Below are 25,000 nucleotides of genomic sequence, written 5' to 3'. Positions count from 1 at the left end.
GTGCTGTCCGGCTGTATTTTAAATGTATTTCTCCTGGTTTAAAGAGACACCTAGCGGCGTTTCTGTGTAATTGCAGCGTGGAAGTTCATTCTCCAGACTCTGGGCTGTAAGGTGAGAGATTCACAGTGTTTGGGAGTCAATGCAAAAATCACTATAAACACTGGAAAATAAAAAAACAAAACAAACTGTCTTAGAAACAGATCCTCGCTAGTTTTTAAGTAAATCAAATTCTGTTTCAAATAACACTTGAGCATGCATGTATTTCTAGACCTGTGTGTGTACCTGTGTGTAAGCGTGTGTGCGAGTGTTTATGCTGGCCTGTGTGCATCCAGGTTTGTGTGTGTGTGTACCTGTGTGTAAGCGTGTGTGCGAGTGTTTATGCTGGCCTGTGTGCATCCAGGTTTGTGTGTGTGTGTACCTGTTTGTAAGCGCGTGTGTGAGTGCTTATGCTGGCATGTGTGTATCTAGGTGTGTACCTGTGTGTATCTAGGTTTGTGTGTGTGTGTGTGTGTGTGTGTTTATTTCCGCACGCACGTCCCTGCAGAGCCAGTCTGCTCCCCGGCGCTCCTCAGTCAGCCGTGAATATCCTGCAGGAGATATCGTCAAGCAGCCAGTCGATTCCAGACAGCAGGTTCTCTCCCGTCACTGCGCTGCAGCCCATAATACACCAGTGATGAGTCTTTATACTGTCCAGGTCCAGAGCCTGCGAGAGAAGGGACAGTGGAGAGGGGTCCCGTGAAAGCGGGGCTAAGGGGGAAGGGGGGAGGGGGCTCTGCTGCCCCAGGAGGTTCAAATCCCAGCTCAGCCACTGACTCACTGTGTGTGACCCTGAGCAGGTCACTTCACCTCCTTGTGCTCCGTCCTTCGGATGAGACATAAAACAAACGAGGTCCTATTGGAAGAGACTCTGCAGCAGCAGCAGCGGTTGTTGATGAAGCAGAGTTCACCCCCCTAGTCTCTGCAAGTCTCTCTGGATAGAAGCCTTTGCTGAATGACTCAATAATAATACTAATAATACTAATAATAATACTCGCCTCTCTGATGGCGTCTTTAGACAGGGCGCCAGGCAGGTCTTGTTTATTTGCAAAAACCAGCAGAGTAGCTCCGGACAGACGCTGTGGACAAACGGACAGAAGGACAGACAGACATAGCTCTTAAACCAAGGGAACTGTATTTAATGCACTATTTCATGTATTATGCTGCTATCCTGTATTCTGCTCTTTCCACTGTATTTAATGTATTATGCATTGTGTGTGTTACTATATATCATGCATTTCTCTGTATTTGTGGTATTATGGATTTTCTTGTTGATGCTGCATCTTGTAAAGCTCTTTGTGATGGTGCTCCGCTATGAAAGGCGCTATATAAAATAAACATTGATTGATTGATTGATTGATTGATATAGGTATTTAACAGGTATTTAACACTGGCTTGCTTAGCAACAGAGTGCAGGTAAGCCCCTCCCTCTCTCCTCTCCCCTCCCCTCCTCCAGCAGCCCCTCCCTCTCCCCCCCCCTCCTCCAGCAGGTCCCTCCCCCCCCACCTCCTCCAGCAGGTCCCCGGGGAGGGGGGGAGTGGAGCCCCGTCCCTCTCCAGTGGAGGACCTCCTCCTCCAGCAGCAGCCCCCCCAGTTCTCTCCTGCAGTCCTCCAGTCTCAGCCGGTCTGCACTGTCCACCACCCAGATGAGCCCATCCGTGCTCTCGAAGTAATTCCTCCAGTAAGAGCGCAGGGACTTCTGCCCACCCACGTCCCAAACGTTGAGCTTGAAGCTGAAAGAAGAGCCACGTCTCTCAGCACCGAAAGAACCCGAACTCAACTCCAACGACAAAAGAACCCGAACTCAACTCCAATGACAAAAGAACCCCAATTCAACTCCAACGACAAAAGAACCCCAAAACTCCAACGACAAAAGAACCCCAATTCAACTCCAACGACAAAAGAACCCCAAAACTCCAACGACAAAAGAACCCCAATTCAACTCCAACGACAAAAGAACCCCAATTCAACTCCAACGACAAAAGAACCCCAATTCAACTCCAACGACAAAAGAACCCCAATTCAACTCCAACGACAAAAGCTTGGACTGGAGGTCCTGTCCAGTGTCTTCAGTGACGCTGAAAGACTTGCGAAGGACCATTTCCAGCTGGGCTCGTGTTTGGCTGCAGTGCACAGTGTCAGGAAGCAGCGCGCGACATGCAACACGTTTCTGTAATCTGATTACATTTTTTAGTAGCTTGTAACTGTAATCCAATTACATTTTTCACTATAATCTGATTACATTTTTCAGTAACTTCTAACTAATCTGATTATATTTCAGTAACTTCTAACTAATCTGATTATATTTCAGTAACTTCTAACTAATCTGATTATATTTCAGTAACTTGAAACTGTAATTGGATTACTTTTTCAGTAACCACAGATTGACACAAAATGGTTTCAAAATTTCAAAAATAATGACAGTAATAAATTATAACTGAAGGGTATATTCACAAAATGTTTTTTTTTTTAAGTTGACAGCTTTTGCTTTCTTTGATCAATGAAACATCCAGTAAAAGTCTTCAGTCCCTAAACTGCTCAAGTGAGTGGGGATTAGTTTGTTTGTTTGTTTGTTTTTTCAGAGCACAGTTTAACCTTTAAAAAAATTGTCCTTTGAAAAACAAAATCACAACACAAGCTCAATTTATGTAATTTGATCCCTAAATCAAACCTCTCTTTACCGGGAACAAAATAATAACTTGGTCTCCAAACGACGGCGTGGTGTTTGCGTGGCCCGCCTGCTTTCTTACCCCCTGTGCTCCAGTGTCTTGATATTAAACCCCAGGGTCGGGGAGATGGTACTGATGTCCTCTCCGTTGAATTTTTTCAGGATGGTGGTTTTCCCGGCGTTATCCAAGCCACTGGGACACCCCGATAAGGACCGACACACCTGGAAGCGGAGCTGTGCGAAAAGACTATTCAAACCTTACACTTCCTATTTCATTATTGCTAACGCGACTGCAGCTGAAAAAAGAGAGTCGCATCACGGTCGCGGCTACCGTCTGACACAAAACACACGCACACCCGGGCCGTTCCTCTTACTGACGGGGACGCTAGAGAGTACCCCCCGGGTTCTTACCACTTCGGGCTAGTGCTGTCCTCATAACCCCACTGTGTCTGTCTCGTACGGAGAACAAAAAAACGCAGGTGGAAAAAACATCAATACTGACCAAGGGTGCTGGAATTAGGGGTGCTGGGGGTGCAGCAGCGCCCCCTGGCTTTGCATTTCTTCCATCATGTACAGGGGTTACAGTTTTGTTCAATGGTTTTCAGCACCCCCACTTTAAGAATCGTTCCAGTGCCACTAGGGTTGCCACCTGGCCCCATAATTCGGGACCACTTTGGGACAGGACATGGTTTTTAAGTTGCTCTTAAACTGAAAGCAATAAACACGTCAATTGAGCTCTAAGCACTTGCTTAATTTACACTGTTTCTTAATTAAAGAACCATTGCGATAACACAAATCTTACAAAATAAAAAAAAGCATCTTGAACAAACGTGTGTGTAGGTTTATTCAAGACATTTATTTTGTTCAAAATGATATTTCAGTTCTCAATATTTAAAAGATGCTATTTATATCCTATTAATTAGTAATATATAGCCCTACTTTACAGGGACTCTCCCAATTAAATAACATGATGTACTTATTTCATTTGTTAAAAGCTATTATTGTATTGTCACGCTGCCTCAAGATAATTAATCACCAGAATCAATTTAGCAAAGGTTTGAGGCTCAATTCACGTGTTGATTTCCTTCAGTTTAAAGGCAACTTCACAATCCTGTTCTGTCTCACAGTGTTCCGGAGTTATGGGGCCAGGTGATGACCAATACAGAATTATCTATGCAGCACTGTGACCAAAATATACCAGCTAATAATAACTTTCTAATGAATGCACAGGCTGCTGAAGAGCCCACATTGTAAAACATTATTATTATTATTATTATTATTTATTATTATTATTATTATTATTATCACACTGCGTCAGCTATCGTACTATAACAGAAGTCAGCTTCTACGTGCACCAGCGTGCTAGCGACCGACAGCACCTTCAATTATTTCACGTTTGCGTTTCCACGTCTCAAACAACAAATGCCAGTTTTGGGTTTTTTTTTTTTTTTTTTTTTTTTTTAAATTCACGCCATTACTACGCCTTCGTTTATTATCAGCGATCTGCGCAGGCTGACACTGCATCTAGATGATTAGGATACAGCATCAGCAACCGGACTTCTTTCTCCTTCTGCTTCATCTTCTGCAGGATGGTCAGTAAACCCATTATAACAAAGTGCCAGCGCTTGCCTGCGACTTGTTAAAAATCAAGCACACTTGCAACCGCGTTGCTATTAAGTTGCAAACTCTTGTGCACTGCAAACGCTGCAGGCAACAACTCCCGCCCCCTTGCGCAGTTCTGATTGGTCAACCGGGGAGTTGTTGTTAATAATCCTGCGTTGTGATTGGGCAGAAGGAACGCCAGTCACAGAAAAACACGCCATATCCCGACCACACCTCTAAACCGGCTTTTAGAGAGAGATCTCAAGCTAGGGTGTTGCATTAGGGGTTAGAAGGCGGGAACAGCGACGCCTAGAGGCTTGGAAGAGAAAGCGCACTTTATATAAAGATACTGTGCGGGCAAAATGGCTTTATATATGCAACTTGCAGTTCTTAAATGTATGTTTTTATGAACTTTATATTTGATTTACGGATAGCAAAAGATCGTACAGCGGGAAAATGAAAAGGGAGAGTATTTTATTTTATTTTTTGCAATATTGGATCCTTGACGACCAGACCTCGCCGCCGGTCTTGTCACGAATATGCATGAGAGTGGTAATTCCTGCAAGCTCTCCGGCGGTAAAGAGCCCCTTGTCAGTAGGCAGGGTTAAAACATCGATCGCAGAAATAATAAGGCGTGTGTGTTAAGGTGGGGTGTCTCTAAATAAATCCGGGTGAATCGTCTTTTAAAAATGCAATCTTGTTTAAAAAAGAGAACGCTTGGAATAGGAAATAAGGCAGAGTTTACATTATATAGAAGGGAGGGGGCAATGCATGGACGGAAGTTTCAATGTTAAATCAGCCCGGTCTTGTCTATAGAGAAGATTTTTTGGTGGCGGGGACTGAGGCGCGCATTTATCCGGACGAGGCTGCCATCTGCTGGCGAAAGGCTGTTACTGCATCTGATGCTGCAATTCGAAACTGTCACTCAAGGGAATTATTTACTGTATTCTTCACTGTGTCCTTATTTGAATCTTATCTTATTGCCTACTGATTTTATTCTGCTTTATACGAGATATTGTTTCATTCCAGCTGAGTTCTCAAACATTTAATTGAACTATTAATTCGCTTTCTTAGATCCTTTTATTTGTGTTCGGTTTTTAAATTTCAAGTTAGCTGTACAATTTTATATTACTTGAAAATCTGCAGCTTATCAGGAGCCAAGAGCAATTAAAAAAACAAAAAACAAAACATACTCTAATTAAGCTATTTGTTGTTAGTTCATTGAGGTATTTTAATTAAGTAATCGATAGCTGAGTTGGAATTAAAACCAGCAGACACAGCAGAGCGGGTCCGGGACCGGGGTCCGGGAGCCTCGTTCCAATAGACACGACGACAGGAATTCAAAACATAACAAACACAGTCAGCTCCTTGGAATGGATTCAAACCGGGCGGGGGGGGGGGGGGGGGGACTTTTCTGGAATTCAAAGAAGGATGAACTTAATATGTTCCTGGAATCAATTGAAAACTAACGATCCTCACTCTTGTTCAAGAATTGAAAGCCTCCGAGGTCGCGGCCCCGCTTCACGGGGGAGACAAACACATCTGGAAATGGGGTGCTATAACCTTCTGAGCTGGAGAATGTCCTGACCAAGTCCTGTCAATAGGTACACAGGTCTCTGGCTGTGTCTGAAAACTCCACTCTGTCCGGCCACTTTATTAGGATCTGAGAACTCAGTTGGAACGAAAACCAAAAGACACAGCAGCGGGGGCCCCAGGACCGGGGTTCAAAACCACAGCTTTACCAGCCCAGTGGCTCATCAATTAAGACAATCACTAACACATTCCCCTCCACCCAAGATTTACAGTAGTTTGATTTCATATGCAAACCAAATCAAAACCTACCGACGCAATGGGAGCGTGCTAATAAGCTTGCAGGCTGCAGCGTGTCCGGGATAAAAGGAGTTAATTAATGCAAGCCGCCAGTGCCCTACGCAGAACCCTCCCGACACAGCCCTGCATTGTTAAGCTTGATAAAGTCTTTCTGTGGTGGCCGGGGAATGGTCAGGGAACTATGTCGAGAATGCGCCGCATTTAAAAGAGGCTGCAGGTCAAGGCGCTCGTTAATCTCCATGAAACGAAGGCAAGCGACAATCCGTCTCAATTGTTTGGCTGCGTGGGAGGCCTGTTTGTCTCGCCGGTCTCGGCGTCTGTTACAGGAAGCCGGCTGTGCTGCACCGCTTTAGAATCAGTTTAATGTCTTCCCAGTCAAGCCTGTTTGCTGTCTTTTCAATGCATACACGTTTAAAGCTCTTTGTTACATTGAAAACATAATAATTCCACATTACACCGGGGTTATCCTATGACTCCCTGTACACGGGTACGTTTAAACTGTCACCCCCCCCCCCCAACCCACAATAAATAAATAAAAATATCGCAGTAATGCATTTTTTTTGCAATATAATGACTAAAAACACAAGATGGTTATCTTAATCTTCTTGCAAAAACAACAACAAAAAAACGTATTGTTTTTAAAGGGTGGTGTGGCTCATAGTAAAACCAGGAACGGATCAAACTGCTATGCAACAGGAGTCTCATTCCCATCCCTCATTTGTAGAAACCTCTCACCAACATCCCTTCATTCTACCTACTTACATTTAAACAAATTAAGACACCAATACAAACAAAAAAAGGAGAGCGCACACATTCTGAATAAATATATACTTTATTCTCAGTGGAATGGAAAAAGGATCAGATACATGCAAGTTTGTGCTGCACACCAACAATGAAATCAGACTGTGCCAGATCCCTCTACAGCTTGTAGCTGAGCAGGTATGAACCCGGGACATGTAACCAGGTCTGTAATATCACTGGTGTAGAAATGTCAAGAATGCTTTTTTATCTCATGCAATGGCAGTAATTCGGGGAGCCAGTATAAAACCATCAATATAAAGCAGTTTGATTATGATACCGGTAAGTTTAAGAGTGTAGAAATCTTTTCATTGTCCCGGGGTGAAGGACTACAGCACAGCCTGCTCGTTTACTTCGTCTTGCCTTCCAGCATGTGTTTGAAGCGTCAGTCTGCACCTCTCAATTACTGCAGGTGTGCAAATGAGTTGCCTAGGACCCCCCGACCCCCCCCCCAGCCTGGTCCCGGGACCCCCTGTGCTGTGTCTGCTGGTTTTCATTCCAACTGGGCTCTCAATTACTTAAATCAAACCTTTAATCGGACCGATTGTTAGCTTAATTAAACCTTTTTAATTGTCCTCGTGCCTAAAAAGCTGCCGATTTCAACTTACCTATGAACTTGTAGTGTTAACTTGAAATTCGACAACTGTTTTAAAAGCTGAAAAAAAAAAAAAAAACTGGTCCCATTACACTAATGAAGGGGGCTCCTGAGCAGCGCATCTGGTAAAGGCGCTCCTCGTGGAGTGTAGGATGCATCCTACAACCTGGAGGTCACCGGTTTGAATCCAGGCTATTTCCACTGTTGACCATGGACGGGAGCTCCCAGGGGGCGGCGCACAATTGGTTGAGCGCCCCCCGGGGGTGGGGGAGGGTTTAGGTCAGCCAGGGTGTCGTTGGCTGACCGCGCACCAGCGCCCCCTGTTGACTGGCCGGGTGCCTGCGGGCTTGCCTGTAAGCTGCCCAGAGCTGTCCTCGGCGACGCTGTAACCTGGAGGGGGCTGCACTGCGAGTCTGCAGCGTGGAAAGAAGCGGGCGGCTGATGGCACACGCTTCAGAGGACAGCATGTGTTCGTCTTCGCCCGCTCCCGAGTCAGCAGGTGGGGTGGTAGCGGTGAGCTGAGCCTAAATACAATTGACCATTTCAAACTGGGAGAAAAACGAGGTACAAATCAATTATCAACTACTAATACATATATATATATATATATATATATATATATATATATATATATATATATATATATATATATATATATATATATACTCTAATGAACTTGTTCCGATTCTGAGGTCATTCTTTGCCTGCCTGACCTTGTTTAGTCCTCATGAGTGCCAGTTTCTTCAAATCGTTTGATGGTCTTGGCCACAGCAGTTACAGACACTTGCAAAGTTCTTGCGATTTGTCTTAACTGAGCGTATTTTGCCATTTTCTGCTCCCCTACACTCAAGAATGACAAACTTGTGCCTATGCTACCTATATTTATAGTAATCATGGACCCTCACCTGTTAACAATAATTGGTGACAAAAGGTTAATTAGGTAACATGCTAGTTAACTCAGAGAACATCTAACAATGACACTTTTATACTTAGGCCAGTGTTCTAACACCGTGTTATACACATTTCAGACTTTTAATTGACTTGGGCTTCAGACTGAAATCCCCATGCTTTGGGTGACCATTTCATTGAAACTGACAAGATTTACATTCTATTTTAAAAATTCAATTTTTGAATGCAACTCACTTACGATTATCAGCTTATATATGTACACGCACCATATAATGAAAGATTAAGTGTTTATAGACAAGTTTATACAGTTAAAAGCATAGATAATCATGAAAAACCAGGTTTCAGTTCAACTAAGGGTTCTGTAAAGTAACTGAGAACTCAGTTGTAATGAAAACACTGAAGACACAGAGAGCCCCTGGGACCAGGACTGGGAAACTCTGGCCTAGGAGACACGTGTGTGCGTGTGCATGCATGCGTGCGTGCGTCCGTCCGTGTGTGTCCGTGTGACGGTTCGGTCTCAAATGCAGTTTCTTGTATTGGTGCTTCTACTATTTCAAAGCACCTGTGCCCAACAGGTCCAGCACAAAGTAACTCAAGTAAACAATCCTAAGAAACCAATGTGACTTACAGTCTCTAAAGAAAGGGCTTTGACACAAGAGCTGCCAGTCCTTTGAATTGTGGCTGCATGTTTGTAAAAGGTAAAAAAAATAAATACATTTTTTTTTTTTTAAGAAATTGTCTTAATTGTCCATAGGAGCTGGAGAGGAAGGTAGGGGAGAGGACTGATTTAAAACACAATACAAGGAATTACAAATCCAGGGTTAGAGGCTTTCACTGTCCCTGTAGCCAGCCACAGATCACAGAGCTATCTATTATTGAAATGCCAGGACCTGAAACAATGTAGGCTCCAGCTACAGCCAGTTCTGCATCCCCTCCTGTATTTTCCAACCCACATGCTTAACTGTAACCTATCAAAATCTAAACATGACATACTTACTGTACGCCTATTACTGCTTCCGGCAGACTCCTTCGTGATATCATTTTAGTTGTTTCTTTAAAAGGATCTAAATTATGTTAATATAGTTTTTTTTTTTTATTATTATGGTCGCAAGCCTATAATTCTAGGTGAAGCAACAAGTCTGTCCACAAGCCAGGCGAGTCTGTAGATCACTCGCTGGTCAGCAACAGTGCCGACAGCTTTAGAGAAGGCTGAGCAAGTGAAACTGGTCATTTCAATAATATGACTCAAAGAAAGTCTCCCAGGCCTGGGTGCGGCAGAGCCACCAGTAATCTTTAACCCTGCGTAAATTACATCAATACTCTTAGATGCACTTACCATTACTGCCAGCCTTGTGTAGTTTTCTGGAAATCCTTCACAGAGGAGTTTTAAAAAGAACATTTTTGTCCGTTTGTTCATTTCTTGCCCCATCCTCCTCCTCCACCACCAATCCACAAGTCTCTTTCAACCCTGTGTGTTTTTTTTATCCAATACAGTCCTCACAAGCCAAAACCCCACCCACCACCAAAAACCCACGACCTCATCAACCAATGAGGCGGTCGGCCGGCATTGCACGTTGAGTGCGTTTTTCTATATAAAGTCGGAATTTCTAAGTAAAAAATAAAATTAAATAAAGGCATACGATCAAGGAAGCCCAGCAAATCGTTGACAGGAATCTTTTATTACTTCACACTCCATCGATCATTGACTGACCCCCAAACTAAACCGAAAGCCGTCAAAAATAATTATATCTCTACAGACTTGTAGAACAAATGTGGTGCAAACTTTTACAAAATCGTTCTTGTTTAGGCGCAAGACAGTACAACAGCGGCTGAATGACAAACTGGATAAGACTTAAGAGCAGGCTGACGTAACTTTTCTATGGAGCTATTATTACCGGAACACACAATCTGAACACGGTCCGTTCACAGCTACACATGAGACATCGGAAACAGAGCTTTTCGGGGGAAAACAAAGCTTGGATTTACAGTTAGTTTTTTTTTTTTCGTTCAGGACTAGAATCAAAAGAACAAAACGAAAGTGGCGATTACACAGAAAGAGAGAGAGAAAAACAAAACAGGAAGCAAAATATATCTTTGTTGGCTTTCGTTTTTGTACACACAATTACGGTTTACAATCGTTGTCAAATCTTTTATAACATTTAAAAAAAAAAAAAAAAAAAAACAAACGATGATGCAGACGAACGTCCGGAACGTCAGGTTCGTTAAAAAAAAAACCAAAAAAAAACGGCCGTTTCTTTTTTTTATTGAAAGCAACGGCGGGCTTTGATGCTTGTGCTTGCACAATAATGAAACAGCTTGCCGTATCCGAAACGTTCGAATGGATTTTGCCGTCCGTTTTTTATTTTGTTTTATATGTGAATCCCCCAGTCTTTCGGTTGCGTTGAATCTTCGTTCGTTCGTTCGCGTGTGCGGGTGTGTTTGTCTGTGGAACTGGAGAGAGGGATGGAAGAGGGGAGTAGGGGGAGGGAGAGTTGGGTAGGAACTTTTTCTACTATCTAAAAAGATTCCCAACTTACTTTTAAGATTTTGTACAGAGAGATTCAAGGAAGAGGCTATTAAAACATTACAAGCTTTGATCTGTTTGATTCTAGAAATTATCATCATCATATGGGTTCTACTGCAACAGCTGGTAAACGATTAAGGCAGCTATTGGGGTAAATTCTCAGTGATTTCTCTCACAGCCTCTTGTTCTTGGATGATAGTAGAGAAGTCTATTGCTCTTGCTGGTCAGACACTGAATCCAATACTTTTTTTTCATGTTGAGGGCAACAGCAGTCGATTCCACACGTTAAAATATAAAAACGGGTTTTTAAAAAAGGGAGCCGACAGACGAAAAAGCTCACAAATTGGGCTTGAGATGACAGAGCTGGAGGCTCCTATTTTCTGTTTTTTTGTTTCAAGATCTGTTGATACTTTATAAAGCAAACCAGTTTTCCCCTTCTAGCTGAAAAAATTGCTGTTTTCACTCTTGTAAAAAGAAGGCGGCAGGCTGTTATTACAAGTTAAAAAAATAATGTGTGATTTAATCTTTGATACAATTTCAGAAACCCAAAAGGCTGAGGCAATGGCAAACAGATTAAAAAAATAATAATAATAATAATAATAATAATTCTACAATTGTTAGCGGTTTGTTGCCAGTCTGGGTTTTGTAATCGTAAAACTGCAAAAGAAGTTGGACTGCTATTGTACTCAAGCCATGAACAGATTTTTTTTTTTTTTTTTTTGAGGAGAGTGGATTTCATTACTTTAAAAAAAAAAAAAACTTAAAAACAAATTTCCTTTAATATCTGCTGCTGAACTCAAGGCAGACACCTAACCCTGTATACTATTCTTTCAACGCAATAAAAAAAAAAAAAAAAAACATTTTAATAGCCTCTTGTGAACCCGTTGCTGTACTTATCCAAGTAGTCATCCTTGTCGAACCCTGAACCCAGGGAGTAGCGCGAGGAGAGGAGCCCCCCGTACTCTCGGCTGCGACTGTAGGCTGCCGCGGAGGGAGGAGGAGGGGGTGGGGGCAGCAGGGTCCTCCTGCTTCCCAGAGGGCTGCGCTCCCTGTAGTAGGAAGGAGGAGGAGGGGGTGGTGGAGGGACCCTCCTCTCGTAGGGGTCCCGCGCTGCGTAGTAGCGGGAGGAGGAGTAGGGCTCGTACCGCGGGCTCCTCTCGTACGCCTCCCGCTCGTAGTAGGCTCTGGGCGGGGGTGGAGGCGGGAGGGGAGGGAGGCGGCCCCGGGGGTGGTAGTAATCAGCGGGAGGGTGAGGAGGGGGCAGGTAGTGAGGGTGGTGGTGGTGAGGAGGGGGAGGAGGAGGAGGAGGTGGGGGAGGGTAGGGGTGATCGTAAGGACCATACTCCTCTCCGTCATCTGCCTGGTTGCTGCGGGACAGGGAGACGTAAATCTTCTGCCCTTCCAGCTTGGTGCGGTTCAGCTCCGCGATGGCCTCCAGGGCCTCGTTCTCCCTCTGCATGTGAACGAAGGCGTAGTTCTTGACGATGTCGCACTCCACCACCTTGCCGTAGCGCTGGAAGAGCTCCTTGATCTTGCCCGTGGTGGCGGTGGGGGCCACGTTGCCCACGTGGATCTTGGTGGCGTTGCGCATCTTGGTGGTGGCGTACTCCACAGTGATGCGGGAGCCGTTGAGCTCGTGCTTGTGCAGCGCCGCGATGGCCTTGGTGGCCTCGTCCTCCTTCTCCATGTGCACGAAGCCGTAGTTCTTCAGGATGTCGCAGTCTGTCACCTCGCCATGGCGCTGGAACAGGGCGCGCAGCTCCGCCTCCGTGGTGGAAGCGTTCACGTTGCCCACGAAGATCTTCACCATCTTTGTGGTCTGTCTGGTGGTGGGAGTTGTTCTCTGGGGGAGGAAGGAGAGGAGATGGTGTGGGGCAGTTTTTTTCTTTTTGTTATGCCAGGCTGGTAGGGTAACACTATCCTGTGAGAAAAGGGAAAGAAATTGATATTTAAGTTTCAGATGTGTTTATTTAACCAGGACCCTTTAGATCTCATTTACAAGGGGGGGGGGGGGATTCTGGCAGGAGAAAGCAGCAAAAAACATTATAAAATCAATGGCAAAGTAGGCAAATCATATATTAGGGATGGAAATACTGAGGTTATGTGACGCCTATTGCACAGCAGAGTCACCCATTCCTGGTTTTACTAGCAGCTTGATCAGCCACCAATGTGTCTAGGTAACAAGCTCAGGTGTGTCTTATTAAACTCCTAGTGAAAGCAGGACTGGATCACACTGCTGTGCAGCGGGAGTCTGATTATTAAACTCCTAGTGAAAGCAGGACTGGATCACACTGCTGTGCAGCGGGAGTCTGATTATTAAACTCCTAGTGAAAGCAGGACTGGATCACACTGCTGTGCAGCGGGAGTCTGATTATTAAACTCCTAGTGAAAGCAGGACTGGATCACACTGCTGTGCAGCGGGAGTCTGATATATATATATGTGTGTGTATATATATATATATATATATATATATATATATATATATATATATATATATATATATATATATATATATATATATGTGTGTGTGTGTGTATATATATATATATATATATATACACACACACACACACACACACATATATATATATATATATATATATATATATATATATGTGTGTGTGTGTATATATATATATATATATATATATATATATATATATATATATATATATATACACACACACACACACACACTTTTTGTTTACAAGGCTGCTACAGAACTTAAACTAAACATGCACACGAATATTCAAATTCGTATTCATCTCGACTTTAAAAACACACACAGCTTAATGAGAAAAGCGTCTCTCTTTTCTTTTTAAACGGGGCGTTTGCAAACAGCCGCGTGTGCTTCAGTCATCGACAATCGACATGAAAACCAAACAAATAAATACTAATACTGAAAACAGACGCCTCAGCGCACCTAAGAGAGTGGCCATTATTATTTAAAACCACGAATAAAACGAAATGCAGCTTTTTTTTTTTATTTATTTTTTTATTTTATTTCTCGCTGGCCCGGTCTAGGTACGTTACTGGATCGACTCTCTAGCGCTAAATTACACCACAAATAAATAAATAACCGCGCCTTTCTGTATCAAACTAATCAGCAGTGCGAGTTTTAATTAAAAAAAAAATAAATAAATAAAACCCTAACCCTAACGAGAGCGGAAAAAAATAAAAAAAAAATAAAACGAAATTTTCAGTCACCGGGCCTCGCGACCATTCCCCGCCAGAATTCAAACATCCTCGAGACAAACCGTCCCGGCTTTTCTTTTTTTTAAAAAAAATATATATATATATATATATATATATATATTTTTAACAACGACGAAATTAAACACTTACGGTCGCGAACGGTTTCGACACCAGAGCCGCTCGACGGGCAGGGAGAGCGATATCGCCGCTTCGTCCTCCCGGCTCTGAAGATGGCCGCTGCGAGTCTCCTTGTCGCCGAGGCGAAGCCCCGCCCCAGACAAACAAAGAACAACTTTATTGACAGCGGCGCGCAAACGGTACACGGGCACCCTCGCTTGTTTGTTTTTTTTGTTTGTTTGTTTGTTTGTTTGTGAGGGGGGGGGGGGGGATTGTTTTTTGCCCCGAAGACAAACGGTCTGGTTCATTATTTATTTTATTTATTTATTTATTTTAAAACAAATGCAATAGATTGACTTAACATTTAAGGCATTACATTAGAACTGGTTAAAGGAAGCGGAGTACACGTTTTTTTTTTTTTTTTTTTTTTTTTTTTTTTATATTATACATCCACCCAGATAATTTACGGTGCATTTGCAATAGCGTGCCGTTGTTTGCTATGTCTTTTTAAAATATGCTTTCCCACACCTCTCTGTGCTTTACAATGCTTCCCTGTGCTTTACCAGACCTCTCTGTGCTTTACAATGCTTCCCTATGCTTTACCAGACCTCTCTGTGCTTTACAATGCTTCCCTATGCTTTACCAGACCTCTCTCTGCTTTACAATGCTTCCCTATGCTTTACCAGACCTCTCTGTGCTTTACAATGCTTCCCTATGCTTTACCAGACCTCTCTGTGCTTTACAATGCTTCCCTATGCTTTACCAGACCTCTCTGTGCTTTACAATGCTTCCCTATGCTTTACCAGACCTCTCTGTGCTTTACAATGCTTCCCTATGCTTTACCAGACCTCTCTGTGCTTTACAATGCTTCCCTATGCTTTACCAGACCTCTCTGTGCTTTACAATGCTTCCCTATGCTTTACCAGACCTCTCTGTGCTTTACAATGCTTCCCTATGCTTTACCAGACCTCTCTGTGCTTTACAATGCTTCCCTGTGCTTTACCAGACCTCTCTGTGCTTTACAATGCTTCCCTATGCTTTACCAGACCTCTCTGTGCTTTACAACAGCTTCCCTATGCTTTACCAGCCCTCTCTGTGCTTTACAATGCTTCCCTATGCTTTACCAGACCTCTCTGTGCTTTACAATGCTTCCCTATGCTTTACCAGACCCCTCTGTGCTTTACAATGCTTCCCTGTGCTTTACCAGACCTCTCTGTGCTTTACAATGCTTGTCGACTTGAGACGCAGAGCACATTTCACAATATCAACCCTTCACCGGTTTATTGTTATTGGTCCATAAACAGCGCGAAACGATTTTGCAATATTGGTTCTTTCAGATTATGAGGGTTGGTTTGAACAATTGCCGATAAAATTCATCATAACTTCTAAAGACGAAAGAGGGTTTGTAATCACGAGGTTCAAGGTCCTATTGGAAGAGACTCTGCAGCAGCAGCATTTGATGACAAATGACTAATAATAATAATAATAATAATAATCTTGGTTCATAATTATTGAGAGTCTAGGATTTTGGTTCTTTCTGATTATGAGGGTATGGGATAAATATCATTGATGATACAGTTCATACAAGTTATAAGTTCTAAAGTACAATTCTGTGACTTTATCGTGACTTTAGTTTTTAAAAGAACAGCGGATTGTAACAATGTTCTGGTCGCAGTTGCTCTTGTGTTTACCGGAATACCGTTCCGTTTCACTCCATTGTAATGGCGCTGTAAAACAATTACAAACATCTCCCTCACAGTCAACGTGTACTCGTGTACTCGTGTATATTAAACGATGCAGTTCATTGAAGTTGAGAAATACAGGCATGGGCAGAGTTACTACATACCGGGGGTAATAAAAAATAACCTGATTTCACAATGTTTCTGTTTTTGATCAAACCGCTGTGCAAAGGTAGTCTTGTTTTGCTGCCGTTTCAACACTTCATATATACAGAAGACGATGGGAGTTCTCAAAAAAAAATTCAATTTTTAATATCAGCAATTCAATTTCTGATATCAAAATACACTAGTTGGGTCCCATTTTTAAATTTTTCCGCGTCTCCATCAAGAGATGGTGTTAATAATGCAGGGGGGAGAGAGTTGCAGGGCTGGTAGGCGATTCACGCTCTTTTGTACAGAGGTATAGGTGCAATGCTTCAGTGAGAGAGGTCCCGGGTTCGAGCCCCCACCGTGTGATGCGCCTGCCTGCGTTAACCTAGTTTGCAAAAATAATATGACAAAAAAAATTACAATTGTCTATATCAGCAATGAAACAGACTCGGTGTTGAAAGGACTGCCGTAAATGCATGCTCGACCCCCCCAACACGACGAGTCAGCGAATACAGTAAGAGCTCCATTCTCGCCAAGTCTCACCTGAGAAAAAAAAGCGACAAAACAAGCCCAAAACAAGCGCAAACCCGTCATAGAGTGTTTATGCAAATGCACAACCCGCGACTCCGAAAAAACAAGCCCAATCCCCTTCATTATAAGCGCACAGTACGTCAGCGGGCTATTAATCTGAATCAAAGACCGCTTCTGTTGTTGTGTAAACACAAGGGGGGCGGGTTTAGATAGGAAATCCAACTCCGGGGGAGGGGGGCGTAGCCTGTGCTTGAGAAATTCCCAACACGTGAATTCTCGCAAAGGCTTTTTTGTCGCCTTGCCCTTCTGAGCAACGCCAGCGTTTAAAATAAAACGAAACCAAACCAGAGCAAATAAATATGCCTTCTCCGGGTGGGACGCGTTCAGTCTGCGCGTAAGAGAGCCGTGCAAACACTCAAGCGGGACCGGAGAGCGAGTTGCATGCAGAATCGACCTAGCCGCGCTTTGCAAAATATTAATAATAATATATTGAGTATCGCACAGCTGGGCGCCAGACAATAAGACATGTATTTGTCTGGCATGGATTCTCCTGGCGGGGTTAATTTACAATCGACATCAGAAGACGATGGGAGTTCTCAAGGCACTTCGGATTCGGTAATTTTTAAAATATATTTGAATTTGTATTTGTGTGTGTGTATATATTATGTATATTATTGCATGTAAATAACATATATGCATCGTGTTGAATTATTTCTCGCTCTTGTGCTTGGTGCACACATGAAATATTTCCATAAGGCGTGTGCAGGGGTTACTGTTTGCATGCATGTGTACCTCATTTCAAACATTGTGTGTGTGTGTGTGTGTGTGTGTGTTGTTTGTGTTGCCTTTTCATTTCTGAAGCAGAGCGCTTGATATTAGATCCGCCGCATATAAACTCGCATTGCACTAACGATATTGGACGCAGTGGTTTTTTTTTTTTTTTGGTTTCCTAAAATAGAAAGAGCGTCGATGTCTCTTTAACTTTAAACCAGCGTGTGTTTGATCCCGCAGACCGTGCAAACACGCCTTGCAATGCAAAGCGCGCTCCGCTGAGTGCGGTGGCACAGGCTGTATCGCGGTTACATTACAGCACGAATGACGTGCACGTTTTTTTTTTTTTATATCTGTCCTGCAGAATTTTAAGCACAGTGATAGGAAGATGACCCGAAGAGCAAAAAACAGAGCCGCAGCACAGAAAAGCCGACAGAAACACACGGAAAGAGCCGACACTCTGCACCAGGTAACACAGGGAACACTCTCCGGGTACCTGAGGCTGCCGTGACGTCACTAACCCCAATAGCCTGCCTTTTCACCCAGGTTCGGCTTGGGTTCAAAGGCAGAGCATTTCCGATGATCGTATGCCTTGTTGCAAATTGTATTTTAAAGAATGGAGGTCGGATTATTATATTTATAACTGTGCTTTACAATGCTTGCCTACGCTTTACCAGACCTCTCTCTGCTTTGCAATGCTTCCCTATGCTTTACCAGACCTATCTGCGCTTTACAATGCTTCCCTATGCTTTACCAGACCTCTATGTGCTTTACAATGCTTCCCTATGCTTTATTCAAGCTGGTAGCAGTAAAACCTGGACTGGATCACACTGCTTTGCAATAGGAGTCTGATTCCCAGCCCTGAACTTTCCCTCCCTGGAATTCCCCTATGCCTGTGAGCTTGGAGTCTGGAGGGGGTGGAGCCGCCCCCAGCTCAGTCCTGATTGGCGCTCCGCCAGCTGCTCCAGTCGCTGAACCTCCCTGCAGGGACTCAGCTGTCAGGGAGTAGCAGCAGAGAGCAGGAGGTCAGCTGACTTAAAGGAAACGGCCAGGGCACTGAAATGGGCCTTCAATCAAACTCAAGATTCTTTAGCAACGCTTTGCAAGAAATTCAACGAATAGGCGGACAGGCGTTTCCACTCGAAGACTTTTCTCAATGCCTTCAACAACAACACTGTTTAAATATACTCTCTCTCTCTCTCTCTCTCTCTCTCTCTCTCTCTCTCTCTCTCTCATACGAGATTCCTTTCGTAATTCCTTTGTATATTTCGTGTTCAGAAGCATTGTAAAGCACAGAGAGGTCTGGTAAAGCATAGGGAAGCATTGTAAAGCACAGAGAGGTCTGGTAAAGCATAGGGGAGCATTGTAAAGCACAGAGAGGTGTGGTAAAGCACAAGGAAGCATTGTAAAGCACAGAGGGGGATGGGAAAGCGCAGGGAAGCATTGCAAAGCGTTGTAAACCCTGATGATTGTCCCTCCCCGTGTCGCAGGAGCTGGAAAATCTGGAAAAGGAGAACAGCGCCTTCCAGAAAGAGATCGCAGGACTGAGAAGGGAGCTGGAGCATTACAATAAAGTCCTGAAGGATCACGAACCAAAATGCACGCTGCTGCCCAGCTATGAGGTTCAAAACTTTAGCTCTGGGCTGAGCGCCAGGCACGACCAGAACCTGGAAACAGACATTCTGGCCTCCAACTGGCCGGACCTTAGCTTTTTATATCCAGTGTTATGAGGAGAGCGGACGGCTCCCGTCGATGCAGAGATTCTGATGTAAAAGCAGTGTCTGGTTTCAAATGCCGTAGAGCAAGTATCTACGTTGGAATTGCTGTTTTATTTAATATATTCCCCCTGCCCTGTTTTTCCATGACTTTACCTTGGCGTTGAGCTGCTTTGGGCTTGTCCGGAGAATCTTAACTGCCGGGCGCCAGAACAGCTTGCCTCGTAGAGATCACGCGGCAACCCTTTCAACTCCTCCTCGCCTCTTCTCTGGGATGGGGAAATGGTGAGTGGGTGGGGCTTGCAGAGTTGAAAGGTCGCACTGGGCTGTGAGGCAGGCAGTTAGGAGCCTCTGCACAAGCTGAAAGCTGCTTGGAGCCAGCCAAAGGCAAGGTTTGAGAGAATCTTGATCCCAGCTCAAATGCCGTCAACCATTAAGGGGAGATTGTAAGAAAAGGACACTTGAAACGGTCTCTTTTTGCTGCTCGCTGTCAGCTGTGTCATTGCTCTAGCGCCGTGACACAATTTACTTTTGTTTTTTGATTTTATTTGTGGTCTGCCGTGAAGTGGAGCTGCCGGTCCAAGATCATCCACATTTGCAGACCAATATAGCCAGCAAGCCCGATCAGCCAATGGGAGCGGAAAGCAGGAGGGCCTTATCCAATCAAGCGACGGGCAGCACGTCGGGGGAACCCGCCTTTGCAGACGAGTGTTCTTTCACTGGGGCGGGTTTCCACAGAGCAGCAGGGACTCCTCGCCGGCACTACAGCGCACCCTACTGGCCCTTAGGGGAACTCAAGTAGACACCTGCAGAGCTTGTCCTCCAGGGGGGCCTGTAGTCTCGAAAGAGGCGACTGGTTTTGGGGGGGTGGTCGGAGGACATCCCACTGAGCTGAGGTGAAGGGAGCGCTAAAGGACACTAAGTTGGGGAGGGAAAAAAAAAAAAAAAAAAACAACACACACAATTTTGTACACAATAACACAACATTGGTTTCACATGTATGCATGTGCATAGCATTAAGTAGCTCACCAGAGATCTACAAACAAGTCTAGCTGAGGAACTTTTATAGTGATATTATTGTTTTTAGATATTGAATATAGATCTATATATACATATTATATATTTTTATGTAGCACCTTTCATAGTGGCACACCATCACAAAGTGATTTACAAGAGACTGGGGTGTGTGAACAATGCATCAGCTGCAGAGTTGCTTACAACAATGCCTCACCCCAAAGACGGGGCACAAAGAGGTGAAGTGACTCACTCAGGGTCACACACAGTGAGTCAGTGGCTGAGCTGGGATTTGAACCCAAGACCTCCTGATTGCAAGCCTGTTTTTTTAACCACTGGACCACACAGCCTCCTTGGCTACAATGTTTAATAGGGTAATTTAAATAACAGGGGTGGGAATAACACTCCTATTGCACAGCAGGGTTATCCAGTCCAGGTTTTGCTGCTACCAGCTTGATCAGCCCCCAGTGTGTCTAGCTAACAAGGGGACAGACTAGGGTGTGTGAACAATGCATCAGCTGCAGAGAGTTGTTTACAACAAATCTGCTCACCCTGGATTCAAAGACCTGCTTAGCACAAAGAGGTTAAGTGACTCACTCAGGGTCACACACAGTGAGTCAGTGGCGTCTATGTGTACACACAGAGATATACAATGTTAAGTAATGCATTAAATTCCAGTAAGGTCCACTAAGACATAAAATAGACTTACTGGCTGCTTTTTGCTATCTGGTTATACTAGACCAATTTTAACTGTGATGTTATTAATAGAATACTAATGTATAGCTTTGTACATTTTTACACAGATGTAATCAAGTAGAAGTACTTCTTCACAGAACCGTATATTTAACTTGTGCACTGGTTTGCAACAAACGAGCAAAATAAAAGGTTTATTTTTGCAATATTGTGTTGAAGTTTCTCGCCTCTTGTTATTAAATACGCAGTGATAATATGCAGGCGGGAATGTAAATGTGTTGCGGTTATCGCCCCCTGCCGGTGGCTGAATACATGACACTAGGATTTATTTTCAATACAGAGGTCGGTATAACTCCCTCCTGCCCCCCCGCCCAACGTGAAAATTTAAGGTGGTATGTCCGTGTTTGTTGTTTAAGCAAGCAATAACAATAGGAGAAGCTAAGCCATTGACTTTACGTACTTAATTTTAATACCACCTTAACCCTTGCCGCAGAACTTTGAAGAAGCGCTCGAGCGGAACGCGCCTTTTTTAAAATCGTTTTTATTTAGACGATGTTTCGGTTAACGGACGACACAAAAGTACGTTAATTTAAAAAAAAAAAAAAACCAAAATATATTTTTTATTGCGTGTAAATAAACGCGGTTATTTCTGTGTAAGGAATAAAACTAAACATGACAAAAAACAACCCGTAATTCTAAATTTGAAAGGTAACGACGACAAACACGTCTTTGTTTACATTGGGATTTGAATAAAAAAATAAATTAACTTTTTAACATGTTTGAAATTAAAAGGAAATAGGACGATTAAAACAAGTGTTATTACAAGAGTAATTATTTTGTTATTTGTTTGTTAACGGAACCGTTAATAAACACGACGGTATTAACCCTTGAAGCGCCGCTGCCCCCATTTGCGGACCGTCTAATTTCAGATTAATTATTTATTTATTTATTTATTTATTTTGGTTTAAAAATGCATTTTCATCTGCCCGTGTTATTTGAATTTGCTATTTAACGATACGTTAACCGCGACGTTTTGTTAAAAGCGAAATTTTACCTCTAAATGTAATGCAAAATAAATACGAATTTGGGTGCAAATGGTTTAAAAGCTACATCCTCAAAACCGTTTCGACTGAATTTATTTAAATTTCACAGGGACGTTTATTTGCAACACTGTGTCGTTCATACTTTCAATTTAGTTCATTTTTTCAGTTTTGCATTCTCTTTATTTGTAAGAGTTCTCTTTATAAAACTAGAATCACTATGTAAAAAAAGTGTCCTTTTTTTATTTTAATTTTTTCTTTGCAGAGACTTCTTAAGAAAGAAAATGCCAGTTAACCGATTCCGCTGCCCGTTCCCAGAAACCCGATTCTTTCACGCCGACAGCTCTGTTTATAAGTTTAGAATAAGATATGGAAACAAGGCGAGGTAAATAAACTTCGTTTTATTTATTTTCCAACGCAATTGTTACGGATCTACTTCAAAGACATTGCCAGCCCGGCGTTGCTGTCCTCTGCTTTGTCATTTTGAGGATCATAAACTTCTATTACAACTGTTAATTAAAAAAAAAAAAAATCGATCTGTCTGTCTATCAATATCTATCTATCTATCTATCTATCTATCTATCTATCTATCTATCTATCTATCTATCTATCTATCTATCTATCTATCTATCTATCTATCTATCTATCTATCTATCTATCTATCTATCTATCTATCTATCTATCTATCTATCTATCTATCTACAGTATCTATCTATCTACAGTATCTATCTATCTACAGTATCTATCTATCAGTATCTGTCTATCTATCTATCTATCTATCTATCTATCTATCTATCTACAGTATCTATCTATCTACAGTATCTATCTATCTATCTACAGTATCTATCTATCTATCTATCTATCTATCTATCTATCTATCTACAGTATCTATCTATCTATCTATCTATCTATCTATCTATCTATCTATCTATCTATCTATCTATCTATCTATCTATCTATCTATCTATCTATCTATCTATATCTATATCTGTCTATGTATGTCTATATCTATCTGTCTATCTATCTGTCTATCTCTCTTTCACTATGTATTGTTATGATAAGCTCACTGTTAATTTTGTTAACTGCAGAAGTAAAGTCTCGGTGTAATGTATCAAATTGCAGAAATAGAGTTTGGTTTATGATTTTTGTTCAAAGACAAATTACTGCTTAATCTCTTTCGTTATTTTCTGTGTTCGATTCAAGCGTGGAGGACTTCAAAAACAAGGAGGAGATCACACAGGAGGTAGAGGTAATATTATTATTATTATTATTATTAGATTATATATTATTATTTAGTATTATTATTATATTTCTTTCTTAGCAGATATTCCATATATTCCAGTTATGCCCTTTCAACAGGCAGCACAGATTCCTAAACTTGCTTTTTATTTATTTTTTTTGCTGTATGTTTTTGTTTCATCATTTTTTTTTTTTTCTGACAGGATGCCATTCGTGTTGTTCTCGCCAACCTGGAGAGCGTGCAGCCCTTTGCCACGTTTCAAGCATTTCAATATCTTTCCATGTATCCTTCACTTAAAGGAGAGAGAGGAGGAGAGAGGGAGAGGGAGAGAGAGAGAGAGGGGGAGGGAGAGAGAGGGAGAGAGGGGGGGAGGAGAGAGAGAGAGAGGAGAGTAGAGAGAGGGGGGTGAGGGAAGAGAGGAGAGAGGAGAGAGAGAGAAGAGAGAGAGAGAGAGAGAGAGAGAGAGGGGGAGAGAGGAGAGAGGGGAGAGGGAGAGAGAAGGGGGGAGGGGGCAGAGAGAGAGGGGGAGGGGGAGAGAGAGAGAGGAGACACAGAGAGCCTTTTGAGATTTTACAGTAATAATGACTTGGATCGCATTATTGAGGAGTTTGAGAAAGATAGAGCTTGATCAGCCCCCAGTGTGTCTAGCTAACAAGCTCAGGTGTGTCTGATTATTAAACTCCTAGTGAAAGCAGGACTGGATCACACTGCTGTGCAGCGGGAGTCTGATTATTAAACTCCTAGTGAAAGCAGGACTGGATCACACTGCTGTGCAGCGGGAGTCTGATTATTAAACTCCTAGTGAAAGCAGGACTGGATCACACTGCTGTGCAGCGGGAGTCTGATTATTAAACTCCTAGTGAAAGCAGGACTGGATCACACCGCTGTGCAGCGGGAGTCTGATTATTAAACTCCTAGTGAAAGCAGGACTGGATCACACTGCTGTGCAGCGGGAGTCTGATTATTAAACTCCCAGTGAAAGCAGGACTGGATCACACCGCTGTGGAAAGCTGCTTCTAAGTCTGCCCATGCTAGAATGTTTCCTTCACTACGCTGTCAGATAAGAGCTCGTGGGAGAGAGTGTCGGAGCTGAGATTCAAGCAGGGCAGCTCCTCTCTCTCAGCGCACCCTGACGTCTGCACCCTGTACCTGGAGCTCAATTCAGGGCAACAGCAGGGGCAGGCTGCAGCAGGTAGGGTTAACCTCCGCACTGCCAGCCAGCAACTGCTCTGACTTTTAGTTTGTGATATTTCATTCTTTTTTTTTTTAACATCAGTATAGATGTCCTTTGCATTTTAAGGATTATTAACTATTAATGTGCAAACAGGGTACTACATTACCAGCATTTATTATTATTATTATTATTATTATTATTATTATTATTATTATTATTATTATTATTATTATTATTATTATTTCCCGTCTGTGGAGAAATAGGGTAGCTGAGCGAATCCAATCCAGGGCTCATCACACAGTGTGTCCAGGGTCCAGGTAAATTTGGGCTCGCAAATATTGTAAACCGAGCCCCAAGTGATATTTAAACACAGCGCAGTTTACACCAAGTGCAAATCAGCACAAAAATACAGACGCAGTGAAGTTTGACTCTTTCATCTGGCAAGTTTTGAGCCCTCTGCTTCAAAGCACGTTTAGCAGGATAACTAAAATAAGCATTAAGATGGCTGTTTTAATGTGTAATGTTTTTTTGGTTTTGTTTTCCCAGCTAAGCGAACCCTGTCCACGTGCACACCTGTAAGTGTTTCACCAGCTAGGAGGACACTAATGTGTAATTATCTCATGTGCACAAAAGACTGAAATAGATACTCCTCTGGTAAATCAAGATTACAAACTTTATTAAATGAGCATTTTATACAAAATGTTCCTCGTTCTTCTCT

General features: G+C 42.8%; 3 protein-coding genes across 5 annotated transcripts; 1 reads left to right on the top strand and 2 right to left on the bottom strand.

Annotated features, from left to right (window-relative positions):
• Positions 1 to 8: 8 nt before the first annotated feature.
• Positions 9 to 4,432, bottom strand: arl2 (ADP-ribosylation factor-like 2). Its single transcript, XM_041243370.1, has 5 exons — positions 4,246 to 4,432; positions 2,787 to 2,897; positions 1,607 to 1,769; positions 1,035 to 1,115; positions 9 to 703 (listed from the first exon to the last, which is right to left on the bottom strand). Exons 1-5 carry the CDS (start codon positions 4,308 to 4,310, stop codon positions 569 to 571), a joined length of 555 nt encoding a protein of 184 aa, XP_041099304.1. The 5' UTR covers positions 4,311 to 4,432; the 3' UTR covers positions 9 to 568.
• A 5,666-nt stretch (positions 4,433 to 10,098) lies between these two features.
• On the bottom strand, positions 10,099 to 14,423 carry zgc:77262 (uncharacterized protein LOC402952 homolog). Its single transcript, XM_041243368.1, has 2 exons — positions 14,309 to 14,423; positions 10,099 to 12,883 (listed from the first exon to the last, which is right to left on the bottom strand). The coding sequence occupies exon 2, from the start codon at positions 12,770 to 12,772 to the stop codon at positions 11,825 to 11,827; it is 948 nt and encodes a 315-aa protein (XP_041099302.1). The 5' UTR covers positions 12,773 to 12,883; positions 14,309 to 14,423; the 3' UTR covers positions 10,099 to 11,824.
• Positions 14,424 to 16,892: 2,469 nt separating this feature from the next.
• LOC121310105 (membrane-anchored junction protein-like) lies at positions 16,893 to 24,957 on the top strand. 3 transcript variants are annotated; one of them, XR_005948730.1, is made up of 6 exons: positions 16,893 to 17,250; positions 22,134 to 22,253; positions 23,072 to 23,117; positions 23,311 to 23,390; positions 24,169 to 24,300; positions 24,829 to 24,957. XR_005948730.1 is itself a non-coding variant. In XM_041243367.1 (5 exons), exons 1-5 carry the CDS (start codon positions 17,222 to 17,224, stop codon positions 24,170 to 24,172), a joined length of 279 nt encoding a protein of 92 aa, XP_041099301.1. In that variant the 5' UTR covers positions 16,893 to 17,221; the 3' UTR covers positions 24,173 to 24,445. The 3 variants fall into 3 exon arrangements, 2 of the variants coding, with proteins under 2 accessions (XP_041099301.1, XP_041099300.1); XM_041243367.1 differs by lacking the exon at positions 24,829 to 24,957 and having other exon boundaries at positions 24,169 to 24,445; XM_041243366.1 differs by lacking the exons at positions 22,134 to 22,253; positions 23,072 to 23,117; positions 23,311 to 23,390; positions 24,169 to 24,300; positions 24,829 to 24,957 and adding exons at positions 17,771 to 17,875; positions 18,897 to 20,259 and having other exon boundaries at positions 16,929 to 17,250.
• Positions 24,958 to 25,000: the final 43 nt, after the last annotated feature.

Source organism: Polyodon spathula, unplaced genomic scaffold, assembly GCF_017654505.1.
Source record: "Polyodon spathula isolate WHYD16114869_AA unplaced genomic scaffold, ASM1765450v1 scaffolds_1730, whole genome shotgun sequence".
In the NCBI taxonomy this organism is placed as follows: Eukaryota; Metazoa; Chordata; class Actinopteri; order Acipenseriformes; family Polyodontidae; genus Polyodon; species Polyodon spathula.
This window is presented reverse-complemented; position numbering and strand designations above follow the sequence as displayed.

What these genes read in the sequence shown, in the direction of transcription:
- LOC121310105 (XM_041243366.1), top strand. Translation starts at nt 17,161, where the DNA reads ATGTATTTGTCTGGCATGGATTCTCCTGGCGGGGTTAATTTACAATCG. An exon ending in CTCAAGGCACTTCGGATTCG is followed by an intron (nt 17,251 to 17,770) that starts GTAATTTTTAAA and finishes TCTGTCCTGCAG; the next exon opens with AATTTTAAGCACAGTGATAG. An exon ending in GAGCCGACACTCTGCACCAG is followed by an intron (nt 17,876 to 18,896) that starts GTAACACAGGGA and finishes CCCGTGTCGCAG; the next exon opens with GAGCTGGAAAATCTGGAAAA.
- zgc:77262 (XM_041243368.1), bottom strand. Translation starts at nt 12,772, where the DNA reads ATGGTGAAGATCTTCGTGGGCAACGTGAACGCTTCCACCACGGAGGCG.
- arl2 (XM_041243370.1), bottom strand. Translation starts at nt 4,310, where the DNA reads ATGGGTTTACTGACCATCCTGCAGAAGATGAAGCAGAAGGAGAAAGAA. An exon ending in GAAGTCCGGTTGCTGATGCT is followed by an intron (nt 2,898 to 4,245) that starts GTATCCTAATCA and finishes GGGGTGTCCCAG; the next exon opens with TGGCTTGGATAACGCCGGGA. An exon ending in GGGGGCTGCTGCTGGAGGAG is followed by an intron (nt 1,116 to 1,606) that starts GAGGTCCTCCAC and finishes GTTTGTCCACAG; the next exon opens with CGTCTGTCCGGAGCTACTCT.